At 39.7% G+C, this 12,319-nt stretch overlaps 1 protein-coding gene across 2 annotated transcripts in view; it reads right to left on the bottom strand.

The window, feature by feature from the left end:
* RRM2B (ribonucleotide reductase regulatory TP53 inducible subunit M2B) overlaps positions 1-12,077 on the bottom strand; it is a 33,944-nt gene extending 21,867 nt beyond the window's left edge. Inside the window, exons 1-2 of one of the 2 annotated variants that reach the window (XM_061171670.1) lie at positions 11,979-12,077; positions 413-568 (exon numbers count right to left, since the gene is read on the bottom strand). In XM_061171670.1, coding sequence (XP_061027653.1) covers positions 413-568; positions 11,979-12,026 — 204 coding nt within the window. In that variant the 5' untranslated portion in view covers positions 12,027-12,077. The remainder of the gene's footprint in view (positions 1-412; positions 569-11,978) is intronic. The other variant, XM_061171671.1, reaches the window with a different exon arrangement.
* Positions 12,078-12,319: the final 242 nt, after the last annotated feature.

Genomic DNA, 12,319 nt, shown 5'->3' on the forward strand with positions numbered 1-12,319 from the left:
CAGATAAGCCTCTCATCTGAAAGGAGGGTCTCTAAGGCTTTCATTCTTTCATGCTTTAGCTATGGCTGCAATTTTATTTATTCCACTAACCATAAGTAAAGACTAGTCTTATTTGGTCACAGCAAACCAAAACTGTTTTAAAATGGAAAATGTTCTGAAATATATTGGAGGTAAAAATCTGGCAGACTGAGATGACATTTTTGCAGCAGAAAACGTGTTTATAGACAGTAATCTAAACACAAAACATTGGAGAACCCTGTATTTAGTCTCAGGAATTTCAAACATTATCTTATACAACTGATCTTATTCAATGTACCTTATAATGTAAGTTAAACATTTTTAATGTCCTGCAACAGAAAATGTGAACACTGCACTAGAGAACATGTTTGCTGATGACGGTGCTGCTACTTACCTCTTCTGCTGTCCAGAAGGATGCCTGTGCCTGTTTATACATTTTCCAAATGTCAGGGTACTGGATTGGAAAGATGACAAATCGGCGAGAACTCCTTCTTAGGAGTGGCTCTTCATTTGACTTTGCTTCATTTTCGTTGGTATCTGAAGATAACCTCTTTGAAAAATAAAGTACAAGCACCCATTTTATGGAGAGATTTCCTCTTTATTCACATCTAAACACACATCTGGGGAAGTTCGGGAGACAGCATCGTTTTGGGAGCCAGTCTCCCCAGCTTGAATCCTTACTGTTATCTGGTAGCTGGTTAATGGTGTTTGCTTAGTTGTGTGGCTATAGGAAGTTCCTTAACTTCTCTGAGCCTTGGTTTCCTCATCAGTAAAATAATACCTACCTTAGAGGTTAATTGTGATGATTAAAAGTGCTTTAAACAGAGCCTGGTGCATAGTAATCTCTCAAAATATTATTGTCATTATTGTTACTTTGAGGATAAGTATAAAATTAGACCCATAAACGTCACGGTGGGCAAATTTCTAAAGTTGTGGACAAAATGCCCCTTCAGTGCCTCTCGCAGAGACAGAATGCTGGCACGAATAGGCTACCGTTATGAGCTACTTTTTAAATTTTAATGTTTTCTTTTCTAATATTAACTGAAATTATAATACTTATCTGAAAACTCCTTACCAAAAACTTAGCAGCCTTTGTTTGTCTGACCCTTCCCACGTACCAATTGGTTTTTGCTATTTACATGTTAACATTCCTTTACTGCATATGGTCTCACTGGGGCTGTCTCAAAGCTCTATGGGATAAAGTAAGAAACACATACCTAAATACATACTGCTTGGAAACAGGATGGCACTCTAAAAGGGGACAGTGCCATATAAATGTGTGTGTGTGTGTGTGTATATATATATATATATTTTTTTTTTTTTTTAAATAATCAGCAAGAGAGCAGAGACCAGTTTTTATATATTGTGGTGTTCCCAGAGTACTGTGTCAAGTGTAACATCAATAAACATTAGCTAAGTAAGTGAATGGGCTGTTAATTTCTCTTTACCTTGTGCTCAGATTACCGGATACCTTTAGATTTTTAAAAATTTAACATAAGACCACAATACATTAGTGAAATAACCTAATAACCACTCAAAGCAAGCCTCCTCTGAGTGCCCTCACATCTCCTCCTCCCCCCACTACACCAAAGGCCTGGATTAGGTGCCTAACATAGCACATAGCTCACTGCAATTTAATTCCCTGTTAATTCTCTACAGTCTCTTCTAGACCATGCTTCTTAACAGCAAAAACAAACTTTACACTTGTGGAATCCCTAGAGCCTAGCATAGTACCTGGCACTTACTCAATATTCATTCCACAAATATTTAAGCAAATTTTTAAAATGGAAGTGGTCAAGTTTTTTGTTTGTGTTGCCATTGAGGGCTCTGCCATCTCAAAAGAGCCGTAAGATCCTGACACTGCAGTTCCAGGCTCTAGAACAGGAGATACACATAAAAGCATGTCCTCTGGGTCTGGCATTGAACCTGCTTTTGAACTGTCACCACACAGATGCTTTATATACCTTATTCTGCTTAATCTGTACAAGTCAGTCAAATAGTAACAGTATTCCCATTTTACAGATGGGACAACTAGGTCTTGAAGTACGTAAATAACATACCCAGGACCCCACAAGTGGTAAGTGGCAGAAATAAGATTAGAACTGAGATAGGTCTGAACTCAAAGCCTTGCCTTAAACTACATCTCTGTATGGATGGATGGCAGCTAGTAGGGCCAGCCTACATCTAAAAACCAGAATTCAAAACAGTGAGATAAACTAAAGTTAAAAAGAGTATACACTACAATTAACCCTTGAACAACACAGGTTTGAATTGCACAGGTCCACTTACATGTGAATTTTTTCCAATAAAAACTACAATACTATTCCATCCACAGTTGGTTGACAATCAGTGGGTGCAGAACCATGGATACAGAGCGCCAACTGAAAAGTTATATGGGGATTTTCAACTGCACCAAGGGTCAGTACCCCTAACCCCCAGGTTATTCAAGGGCCAACTGTAATATCTCCTACTAAGCAAAATTAATTGAACAAATGGTACTGATGTAACCAGTGAAATGACAGGAGGAGGACATCACCAAATTTGATTTTAGGAAAAAGCAAGAAAAATAAAAATGATTTCCTTATAAATAAAGTTGAAAGAACCAAAGTGATTCTTTGGTTCTTACCAGCCAAACTGATAAGGCTTAAAGCAGTGATTTTTTTTTTTTTAATGAATTAATTTATTTTTGGCTGTGTTGGGTCTTCGTTTCTGTGCGAGGGCTTTCTCTAGTTGCAGCAAGCGGGGGCCACTCTTCATCGCGGTGCGTGGGCCTCTCACTATCGCGGCCTCTCTTGTTGCGGAGCATAGGCTCCAGACGCGCAGGCTCAGTAGTTGTGGCTCACGGGCCCAGTTGCTCCGCGGCATGTGGGATCTTCCCAGACCAGGGCTCGAACCCGTGTCCCCTGCATTGGCAGGCGTATTCTCAACCACTGCACCACCAGGGAAGCCCTTAAAGCAGTGATTTTTAACTGGTGCAAGCTTCAAAATCTCAGAGTAAAACTTTCTCAAAATGCATTCGCCTTCCCCTTTACCAGGTTAAAATCACTATGTATAATGAGATCATGAAGTGTGTTGTTGATGAGGATGTATTTCACAGGTGAATGATAAGACAGTAAAGATAAGATTGAAAATCAACATTTTGGAAATTGCCGCCTCTATGGCAGAATGTGAAGTGAACCAAATGACCATATTTCACTCTACACTGTTCATTAAAGTACAAAATTTTGTTCACTTACAATAAGCACGGAGTATTATTCATGTCTTTAGGCAAGTCACTTAATCTGATCATCATCACTTGTAAATTAAAGACAGTAACACTTGCCATACTTATTTAAAAGGAATGTTATAAAGATCAGAGGAGCTAATACAAATAAAAGTACTTTGCACACTCTCAAGTGTTATGAACTTTTTTTTTTTTAAACATCTTTATTGAAGTATAATTGCTTTACAATGGTGTGCTAGCTTCTGCTTTACAACAAAGTGAATCAGTTACACATATACATATGTTGCCATATCTCTTCCCTCTTGCATCTCCCTCCCTCCCACCCTCCCTATCCCACCCCTCTAGGTGGTCACAAAGCACCGAGCTGATCTCCCTGTGCTATGCGGCTGCTTCCCACTAGTTATCTATTTTACATTTGGTAGTGTATATATGTCCATGACACTCTCTCACCCTGTCACATCTCACCCCTCCCCCTCCCCATATCCTCAAGTCCATTCTCTAGTAGGTCTGTGTCTTTATTCCCATCTTGCCACTAGGTTCTTCATGACCTCTTTTTTTTTTTTTTTTTTTCCCTTAGATTCCATATATATGTGTTAGCATACTGTATTTGTTTTTCTCTTTCTGACTTACTTCACTCTGTATGACAGACTCTAACTCCATCCACCTCATTACAAACACCTCCATTTCATTTCTTTTTATGGCTGAGTAATATTCCATTGTATATATGTGCCACATCTTCTTTATCCATTCATCCGATGATGGACACCTAGGTTGCTTCCATGTCCTGGCTATTGTAAACAGAGCTGCAATGAATATTTTGGTACATGACTCTTTCTGAATTATGGTTTTCTCAGGGTATATGCCCAGTAGTGGGATTGCTGGGTCATATGGTAGTTCTATTTTTAGTTTTTTAAGGAACCTCCACACTGTTCTCCATAGTGGCTGTATCAATTTACATTCCCACCAACAGTGCAAGAGTGTTCCCTTTTCTCCACACCCTCTCCAGCATTTATTGTTTCTAGATTTTTTGATGATGGCCATTCTGACCGGTGTGAGATGATACCTCATTGTAGTTTTGATTTGCATTTCTCTAATGATTAATGATGTTGAGCATTCTTTCATGTGTCTGTTGGCAATCTGTATCTCTTCTTTGGAGAAATGTCTATTTAGGTCTTCTGCCCATTTTTGGATTGGGTTGTTTGTTTTTTTGTTATTGAGCTGCATGAGCTGCTTGTAAATCTTGGAGATTAATCCTTTGTCCGTTGCTTCATTTGCAAATATTTTCTCCCATTCTGAGGGTTGTCTTTTGGTCTTGTTTATGGTTTCCTTTGCTGTGCAAAAGCTTTTAAGTTTCATTAGGTCCCATTTGTTTATTTGTGTTTTTATTTCCATTTCTCTAGGACCTGGGTCAAAAAGGATCTTGCTGTGACTTATGTCATACAGTGTTCTGCCTATGTTTTCCTCTAAGAGTTTGATAGTGTCTGGCCTTACACTTAGGTCTTTAATCCATTTTGAGTTTATTTTTGTGTATGGTGTTAGGGAGTGTTCTAATTTCATACTTTTACATGTACCTGTCCAATTTTCCCAGCACCACTTATTGAAGAGGCTGTCTTTTCTCCACTGTATATGCTTGCCTCCTTTATCAGAGATAAGGTGACCATATGTGCGTGGGCTTATCTCTGGGCTTTCTATCCTGTTCCATTGATCTATATTTCTGTTTTTGTGCCAGTACCAAACTGACTTGATTACTGTAGCTTTGTAATATAGTCTGAAGTCAGGGAGCCTGATTCCTCCAGCTCCATTTTTCGTTCTCAAGATTGCTTTGGCTATTCGGGGTCTTTTGTGTTTCCATACAAATTGTGAAATTTTTTGTTCTAGTTCTGTGAAAAATGCCAGTGGTAGTTTGATAGGGATTGCATTGAATCTGTAGATTGCTTTGGGTAGCAGAGTCATTTTCACAATGTTTATTCTTCCAATCCAAGAACATGGTATATCTCTCCATCTATTTGTATCATCTTTAATTTCTTTCATCAGTGTCCTATAATTTTCTGCATACAGGTCTTTTGTCTCCTTAGGTAGGTTTATTCCTAGGTATTTTATTCTTTTTGTTGCAATGGTAAGTTATGAACTTTTAAAATTATTATTGTGTTATTATTGACTGTTGGGATGTTTCTGGTTGGCCTTTTCTATAGTCTGTCCCTATACTTCAAAGAACTGATAAAAGAACTATTACAGTGGTTAACTATTTGATCAATCAATACCTTCTATGACTGCTGTCAGGGAATGTTCATTCATGAAATAATTAGAAAACTGCTGGAAAGGCTTAAAAAGTGAGATATGCAAATTCCAATTTAAAAGGCTGGGGTCTGCAGTCAACAAATATTTCTAACTTGTCTTGGCCCACATTGTTCTTCCTTTAGTTCTTCTAGATTGTGCTTGCTTTTATCATTACTATGTAGCACTTTGATATGATTCTACATTTTTCTTTTTGTTATATAGTTTGCCCCTGGGGTACAGGTATATATTCAGAGCTGGAATTCTTTACTTTCACTATATTTGCTGTGTGGGCCATCTTGCAAGTTGGGAAGGACATGATAAGCAGCAACCCTTTGGCACTAAGCACCCTTGCCCCAAATGGAGTTTGAAAATGCTGATAAATAACTGATCAATGTCAGGATCTATGAAAACTGCTGCAGAATTAAAGTCACATTTGGATACTTATATTCTTCCTGTTCCATCCTGATAAGATGTGGGTTGTTAAGAAAAGAAGCTGAATTAGGAGGGTATTATGAAAGATACTGCCACGTAAAGAGAGGGGCTTTCACGAACATAGACTTTTGAACTGAGTTAGAGATGACATATTGCTTATTTTCCTGATGCTAAGAAAAATCCACACACATTTTAAAACAATGTCAGGAGAACCACACATCCCAAAGTTCTAGGCTCTGCAGGGTATTCTCTGTGGATGTGGGCTAAGAACCCATATTTTAGAAGAAAAAACAATATGAAAAAAGGCATGATGGCATATGACATTTTTAAGAATTGGAAATAACTTTCTATATCTGGACTTTATGGTATGTGGAGGACGACAGAAGAAGATAAATCAGAAAGGCAGAAAACACTTCACAATGAGTTTTCCAAGTGTGCTCTGAAGAACAATGTGGTCCCTCTAATGTCACAAACATTAGATTTAAAATTTCACTCTAAAATGTGTTTTTACAAGGACCTACTGTATAGCATAGGGAACTATACTCAATCTCTTGTAATAACCTATAATGGAAAAGAATCTGAAAAAGAATATATATACATGTATAACTGAATCACTTTGTTGTACACTTGGAACTAACACATTGTAAATTAACTATACTTCAATTAAAAAATAATAAATGTTTTTAATCATTTAAAACAGTAATAAAAGTAACTGACAGAAATGTTTTATACCATACAGAAAAGTAACCACTGATGCATGGACTTGTGTTTCCAGGTTGTCCTTTTTTTTTTTTTGGATGAACTCAGATGAAAGTTTCTCTAGCTATCGCTGCTTAACTGAACAATAACACGAGATTAAAGGCAGGCAGTTAAAAACAACAACAACAAAAACCCTGTAACCATTTGTCTCTATTTTTCAGGCATGACCCAAGATTTTTTTTTCCAAAACCAAACAAAAAGGAAAAAAACAATAATGCTAATAGTAACAATAATATAATAGAAGCTCTCTTGTTTGAAGTTAAGAACTGTTAGTTGAAAGCTGGTTAAATTAAGGAATCACAAGAAAAGTATATATGCCTTAAACTATTTGATTTCACTTAAAACAAACATTTACATTTATTTGCTAATCTTCTGCTATAAGGCCAAAACGTTGTCGTTGTCACACTGATTGGAATCCCAAGACTTTCTGACATTAAGACAGCATAACGCAACACCTATACTTTCTAGTTTTAACACACTTAGGGTAGCACAGTCTGAGTGCAAAATCCTTATCTCTTTTATGATTCTCCCCAATCTTTTTATACTTGTTTGCTTACATCTAATTCTACAGAATTTGTTAACAATTCATGTTTACTGAATTTTCCAAAGCTCTCAGTTTAAGTTTTCATAGAAACAACTTTCTTTTCATACTCACATATTACTAGTTTCCACATATTTAATTAAATTACAGTCACTACAGTACTTCCCTGGTGGTCCAGTGGTTAAGAATCCACCTTCCAATGCAAGGGACACTGGTTCGATCCCTGGTCAAGGAACTAAGATCCCACATGCTACGGGGCAACTAAGCCCATGCACCACAACTACTGAGCCCACATCTAGCACACTACAGAGCCCAAGCGCTGCAACTAGAGAGAAGCCCGCATGCCACAACGAAGAGCCCACGCGCCAAAACAAAAGATCCCGTGTTCTGCAACTAAGACCAGATGCAGCCAAAAATAAAATAAATAAATAAAAATTTAAAAAATGAATAAATTAATTAAAGTCATTACAATAAAAGTACTACTGGTATAAACAGCACTGGAAATAAAGACAACTGATCCTGGTGGCAATAGAAGTACGTGAGTGCATCAGACAGCAGCATACTAGCCATATGCATTTTGAATGCTACGGGTATCCACATATTGTACAGGGTTGATAAATCCACAGAATTGGCCAGTAGTGAATTAAGAGAACTTCTGAAAAATATGCGAGGTAATTCTTTACTAAGTTTGATATAAATCTTCAACTATCATCTATACCCCAATTTAAAATGATGGGTTCATCAAAACAGACTTACTATTCCACTGATTTTATAAGTAATGTTATATATATTAACTTAAAAAAATTATACTAATAAAATAGAAGTCAATTTTATCAATTAGTGTTGTACTTATGATTTTGTTTGGGAAATTGGCCCAGGTTTTAAACCATGCAAGGGTCTTGAATGTAAATATATATGAATTTTGCCATAGCTATTTTCCTATCGCCATTTGATACAACTATTTTGACAATTTCTTTTTTACTCAGTGTCATCATTTTGACGAAAAGAAACAAACAAAACATTTTTTAACTTTCAGTTTTTAAAATACGTACTCCATCTCCAAGCTTTACCTGAGGTTAAGGGGGATATGCCTATTTTTTGCATTTTAAATGGATATTAAGATGTTGATTTTTTTTGAAAATGTTGGAGCAGGTCAAAGTGGTCTGCTTTGATATATAACACTTTGGCATCTGGCCTTAGCATGCAGTCTATTGGGAGCCATTGAAAGTTTTTAATCAGGTAAGGAACAGAATCAGATTTGTTTTATGATCACTTTTGGAGAAATGTGGCTAGATTAGAAGAGAAATTGGAGGTGGAGATAACAATTAACAGATTATTGCACTATCCATCTCTTGCCTGAACGAGGATATCAGCTGCAGAAACACAAAAGACTGATTTAAGGGATATTCAAAAGTAGATTTAATAATTCCTGCTAAAATTTGGATTCTGGACCACAGGATAAGGAAGAGTTGAAGATGCCCTTGAGGTTTCCAGCTCCAACAACTGGATGATCAAAATGAGAAATAAGAGACTCAGAAAGTGCTCAGCACCTGGAGAATAACTGAATCAGACAAAAACTCTCACTTCTCACATTAGATGTTTAACAAAAGCTTAATTTGAATTAACTCCCCCCACCAACCCAAGCCGTAACAAGTTACAAACACAAAAGCCTTTTAAAAATCACTTGGGTCAATAAAAAAGATAATGGGTTCAGTTTCAAGATATCCAGAAGGCAGTTGAAAATATAACACTATGGTAGTAGGCAGAGGCACTACCTCCCTCCTTCCTAATGGAGTGGAGATCCTATGAGTAGTCGCCAAGAGGATGGATGTGATTATTCAGGGAGAACAGATAGAGCAGCAGCCGCACAGCTGAGAATGCAGACTAGAGAATGCCGGTATTTCTCTTCACAGAAAAAGGGCAGATGGAAGAAGAAGAGCCAGCTGGGATTAAAACTGGCTGAAATGGATGTAAAGCAAAGGCAGAAGTGACCTGACTTGGCTAAAGCAAGGATCCACACTGTGGATATCAACTGGGCTAAGATGCTTGGAGTTTTCAGGGCCAAAGATTTTCAAATATCTGGGGGGCTGGGAGGCTCAGACTTCAACTCTCCTCACAGGCATTCATTGTGGAGCACAGTTTAAAATCATTCCTGGGAATTCCCTGGCGGTCAGTGGTCAAGACTTTCACTGCTGAGGGCTCGGGTTCGATCCCTGGCTGGGGAATTAAGATCCCACAAGCCCCGCGGCATGGCCAAAAAAAAAAAAAAATCATTCCTATGGAGAGTCATGGAGAGTTTCTGGGTAGGAATTAACATGAATTGGGATGCCATGAGAAAGATAAGTTGGACATCCCTGTGTAGGTTAAATTAGAAAAGAAAAAACATAGATTTTGGTAGCAACTATAGCGTCCATTTCAGAGGTAGAAATGACAGCCTGAATTAAGATGTGGCAGTTAGCGTGAAAAAGCTGCTTGAACAGGACTTTGCCAGTCTGAGGAGCTGGGCAGGTTTTGGTGGGAATTGAGACCCTTTTGGGAGTATTTATTTGCGGGGAGTGACATGGAGGCACAGGTTTAATGATGGATTAATTTGGCAGTGGTAAACAGGATTGGACAGCAGGTAAGTCTGGAAGTAGACAACTAAATTTGTTGTAACTGCATAAGTGTTAAGTGAGAATGTGAAATAGCTTCTCATCGTCATTCCTTGGCAACATTCCACCGTCTTTTTCAGAATGGTGCTTCCTGTTTCTGGTCACCTGGTCCCAAGAGGTACTTGGACATGCTAGGGCACCCATCTAGATCAAGATTCCCCAGCTAGCACTCACCCTGCTCTGATCTAGGCTGGCATTCTACACAGCCCCTCCCTCCCATCCATCTCCAATTTCACCACTTTCATTTGCTTGCCTTCACCTCTCTCCTACTCTTCGGGTGAAGTAGAATATTTGGATGCTGTCAGAGCTATACACTATTTGTAGGTGTTTTCATTTTCCTATTCCCACCAAATCTAATAAAACAGATGGAATACTGGCCTAGGAATGAGATCTTGGTTTTAAACCTAGCTCTGCTACTGAGTTGTGTGGTCCTGGGCATATCATTTCATCTTTTCTGGCCTAAACTTTCTTACCTTGAAAATAGGGACTATCAATTAGATTAATGATAGTTAATTTTGAGAAACTATAAAAAGTTTGAACCCCCTTTCTCAGGAGATTCGCAGCTGCACATACAAAATCTACAAACTTCAGGAGAGTCATAAATCCCCTTCAAGGTATAAACTCTTCAAGGCAGTGTTCTTAAAATATGTGTACAAGGATCACCTGAAGTGCTTGTTAAAAATGCAGTCCCAGACCCATCCCAAGAGATTTTGATTCACTACATCTGGGGCACAGGCCCAGTAATTTACATTTTTTACAACGTTTTCCAGGTGATTCTGATGCAGGTGGCCCATGCTGCACCAATATATCTAGAGGAACAAAGCGCTTAAGGCACCCTTGCATTTCGAGTTAAAAACTGTGGAACAGGTGCTCACTAAAATTCTTTCTAGATCTAAAGTACTGCCTCTGCCTCTGCCTTTGTGGGTCTGTATCAAGATAGGGATAATAAATAAAAATTAACTTCCAGGTCTTAAATCTCAATAAGTGTTGGTGCTACTAGCACAAACAAAAATATCTGACTTGTCCCATTAGAGTGGGGAAATTGGTACTAAATGTATTTGTTTCAAGAGGGGAAGAAAAAGTTTGAGGGCTATTTACAATGTTAACTAGCTACTAAATGTTTACAAAGTCAAAATAAAATAAAATAAAATCCCAAATCTGGAATCTACAACTTTCTGAAGAAATGTAGGGCTAAGCAAGTGTCTTTGTGAACTGAAACTCTATTAAAATAATCAAAGATACCACACACAGCAACAGGTTTAGAAGTATTTACAGAATAACAGGGTATGAAAATTATAGTGCAACAATTTGAACTACCCTACAACCCTACAATCTAATGAATCCCAGCTTATTTACTGTTGTTATGTACCTCTACTAATATAGAAGCAGAGAAGATGAACACGTTAACTAAGGTCTTTATTAAGCACCCACAACTTCCGTGGCACTTTGCATAAAGCATTTTACTTAATTCTCTGTGAAGGAAGTATCACTTCCACCGTATAAACGAAGAAAGTGATACCCCAAAGATTCATAGCTAGTTTAGCCGGGTCTGAGAAAACTGGCCTCCTAACCTGATCATTTCATTGTTATGAGGATTTCCCGACGCCATTCTACTTATCATCTCCACCCCATCCCCCTGTGTCAATTTCCACAGGCATCCTTCCAAGTCCTTTTACCGATCCCAGAGATGGCATGCATTTCTCCAGTAGAGCCACCAGTCCTCGGCCCTTGCCTCAATTTCCCCCGCTAGGGCTCCAGAACAGGGAAGGATGGGAGGGGGGTGCGCCTTGCCCCGGTCTGAAGTCTCAGAGCATTGCCTTTGGGTAGCCCCGGAACAGAGCAGTGGAGCAGAAACCCGGCTCCCTCCTCACCCCTCCCCGGGGACGGCCTCCCGGGAGCTCGAAAAGATGAAACCCGTCTGCAGCGAGGACTCGAAGCCGGGCCTACACCGGGTTTCAGAAGGCAATGAATAAAATTTCCCACAGCGCTCCTGCGCCTTGCAGGTCCCCGCCGCAACCCGCAATCTAGAGGCCAGGCGTGACTGTGGGGCGGGAGAGGAAGCAGCAGCAATGTTTACCTCCTCCTGCTCGGGCCTGGCCGCTTCCGGCCTTTCCGGGTCTCCCATCGCGCAGACTCCGCCAGAGCTACGAGAGCAGAGGGAACCAAGTGCCTCAAGCCACCTCCAACTGGGAACCTAGTGGCCGGCGGGTCCTGAGTCGGCCCCGACCCCTCCTACTCCTGCCGGCCCCGCCCCGCTCCACTCTCGACCTCGCTTTCTCGCCTGCCCATTGAGGGACTGGCCCAGCTCTGGCCTGGCCCCGCCTCCCCGGCCTCAGGGACCCGCCTGCTCCGGCCGGCCCCGCCCCACTCCGCTGCGCTGGCCCCACCTCCCGCCTGCCCAGTGAGTGTCTCTCCCTG

Source organism: Eubalaena glacialis, chromosome 17, assembly GCF_028564815.1.
Source record: "Eubalaena glacialis isolate mEubGla1 chromosome 17, mEubGla1.1.hap2.+ XY, whole genome shotgun sequence".
Lineage (NCBI taxonomy): Eukaryota > Metazoa > Chordata > Mammalia > Artiodactyla > Balaenidae > Eubalaena > Eubalaena glacialis.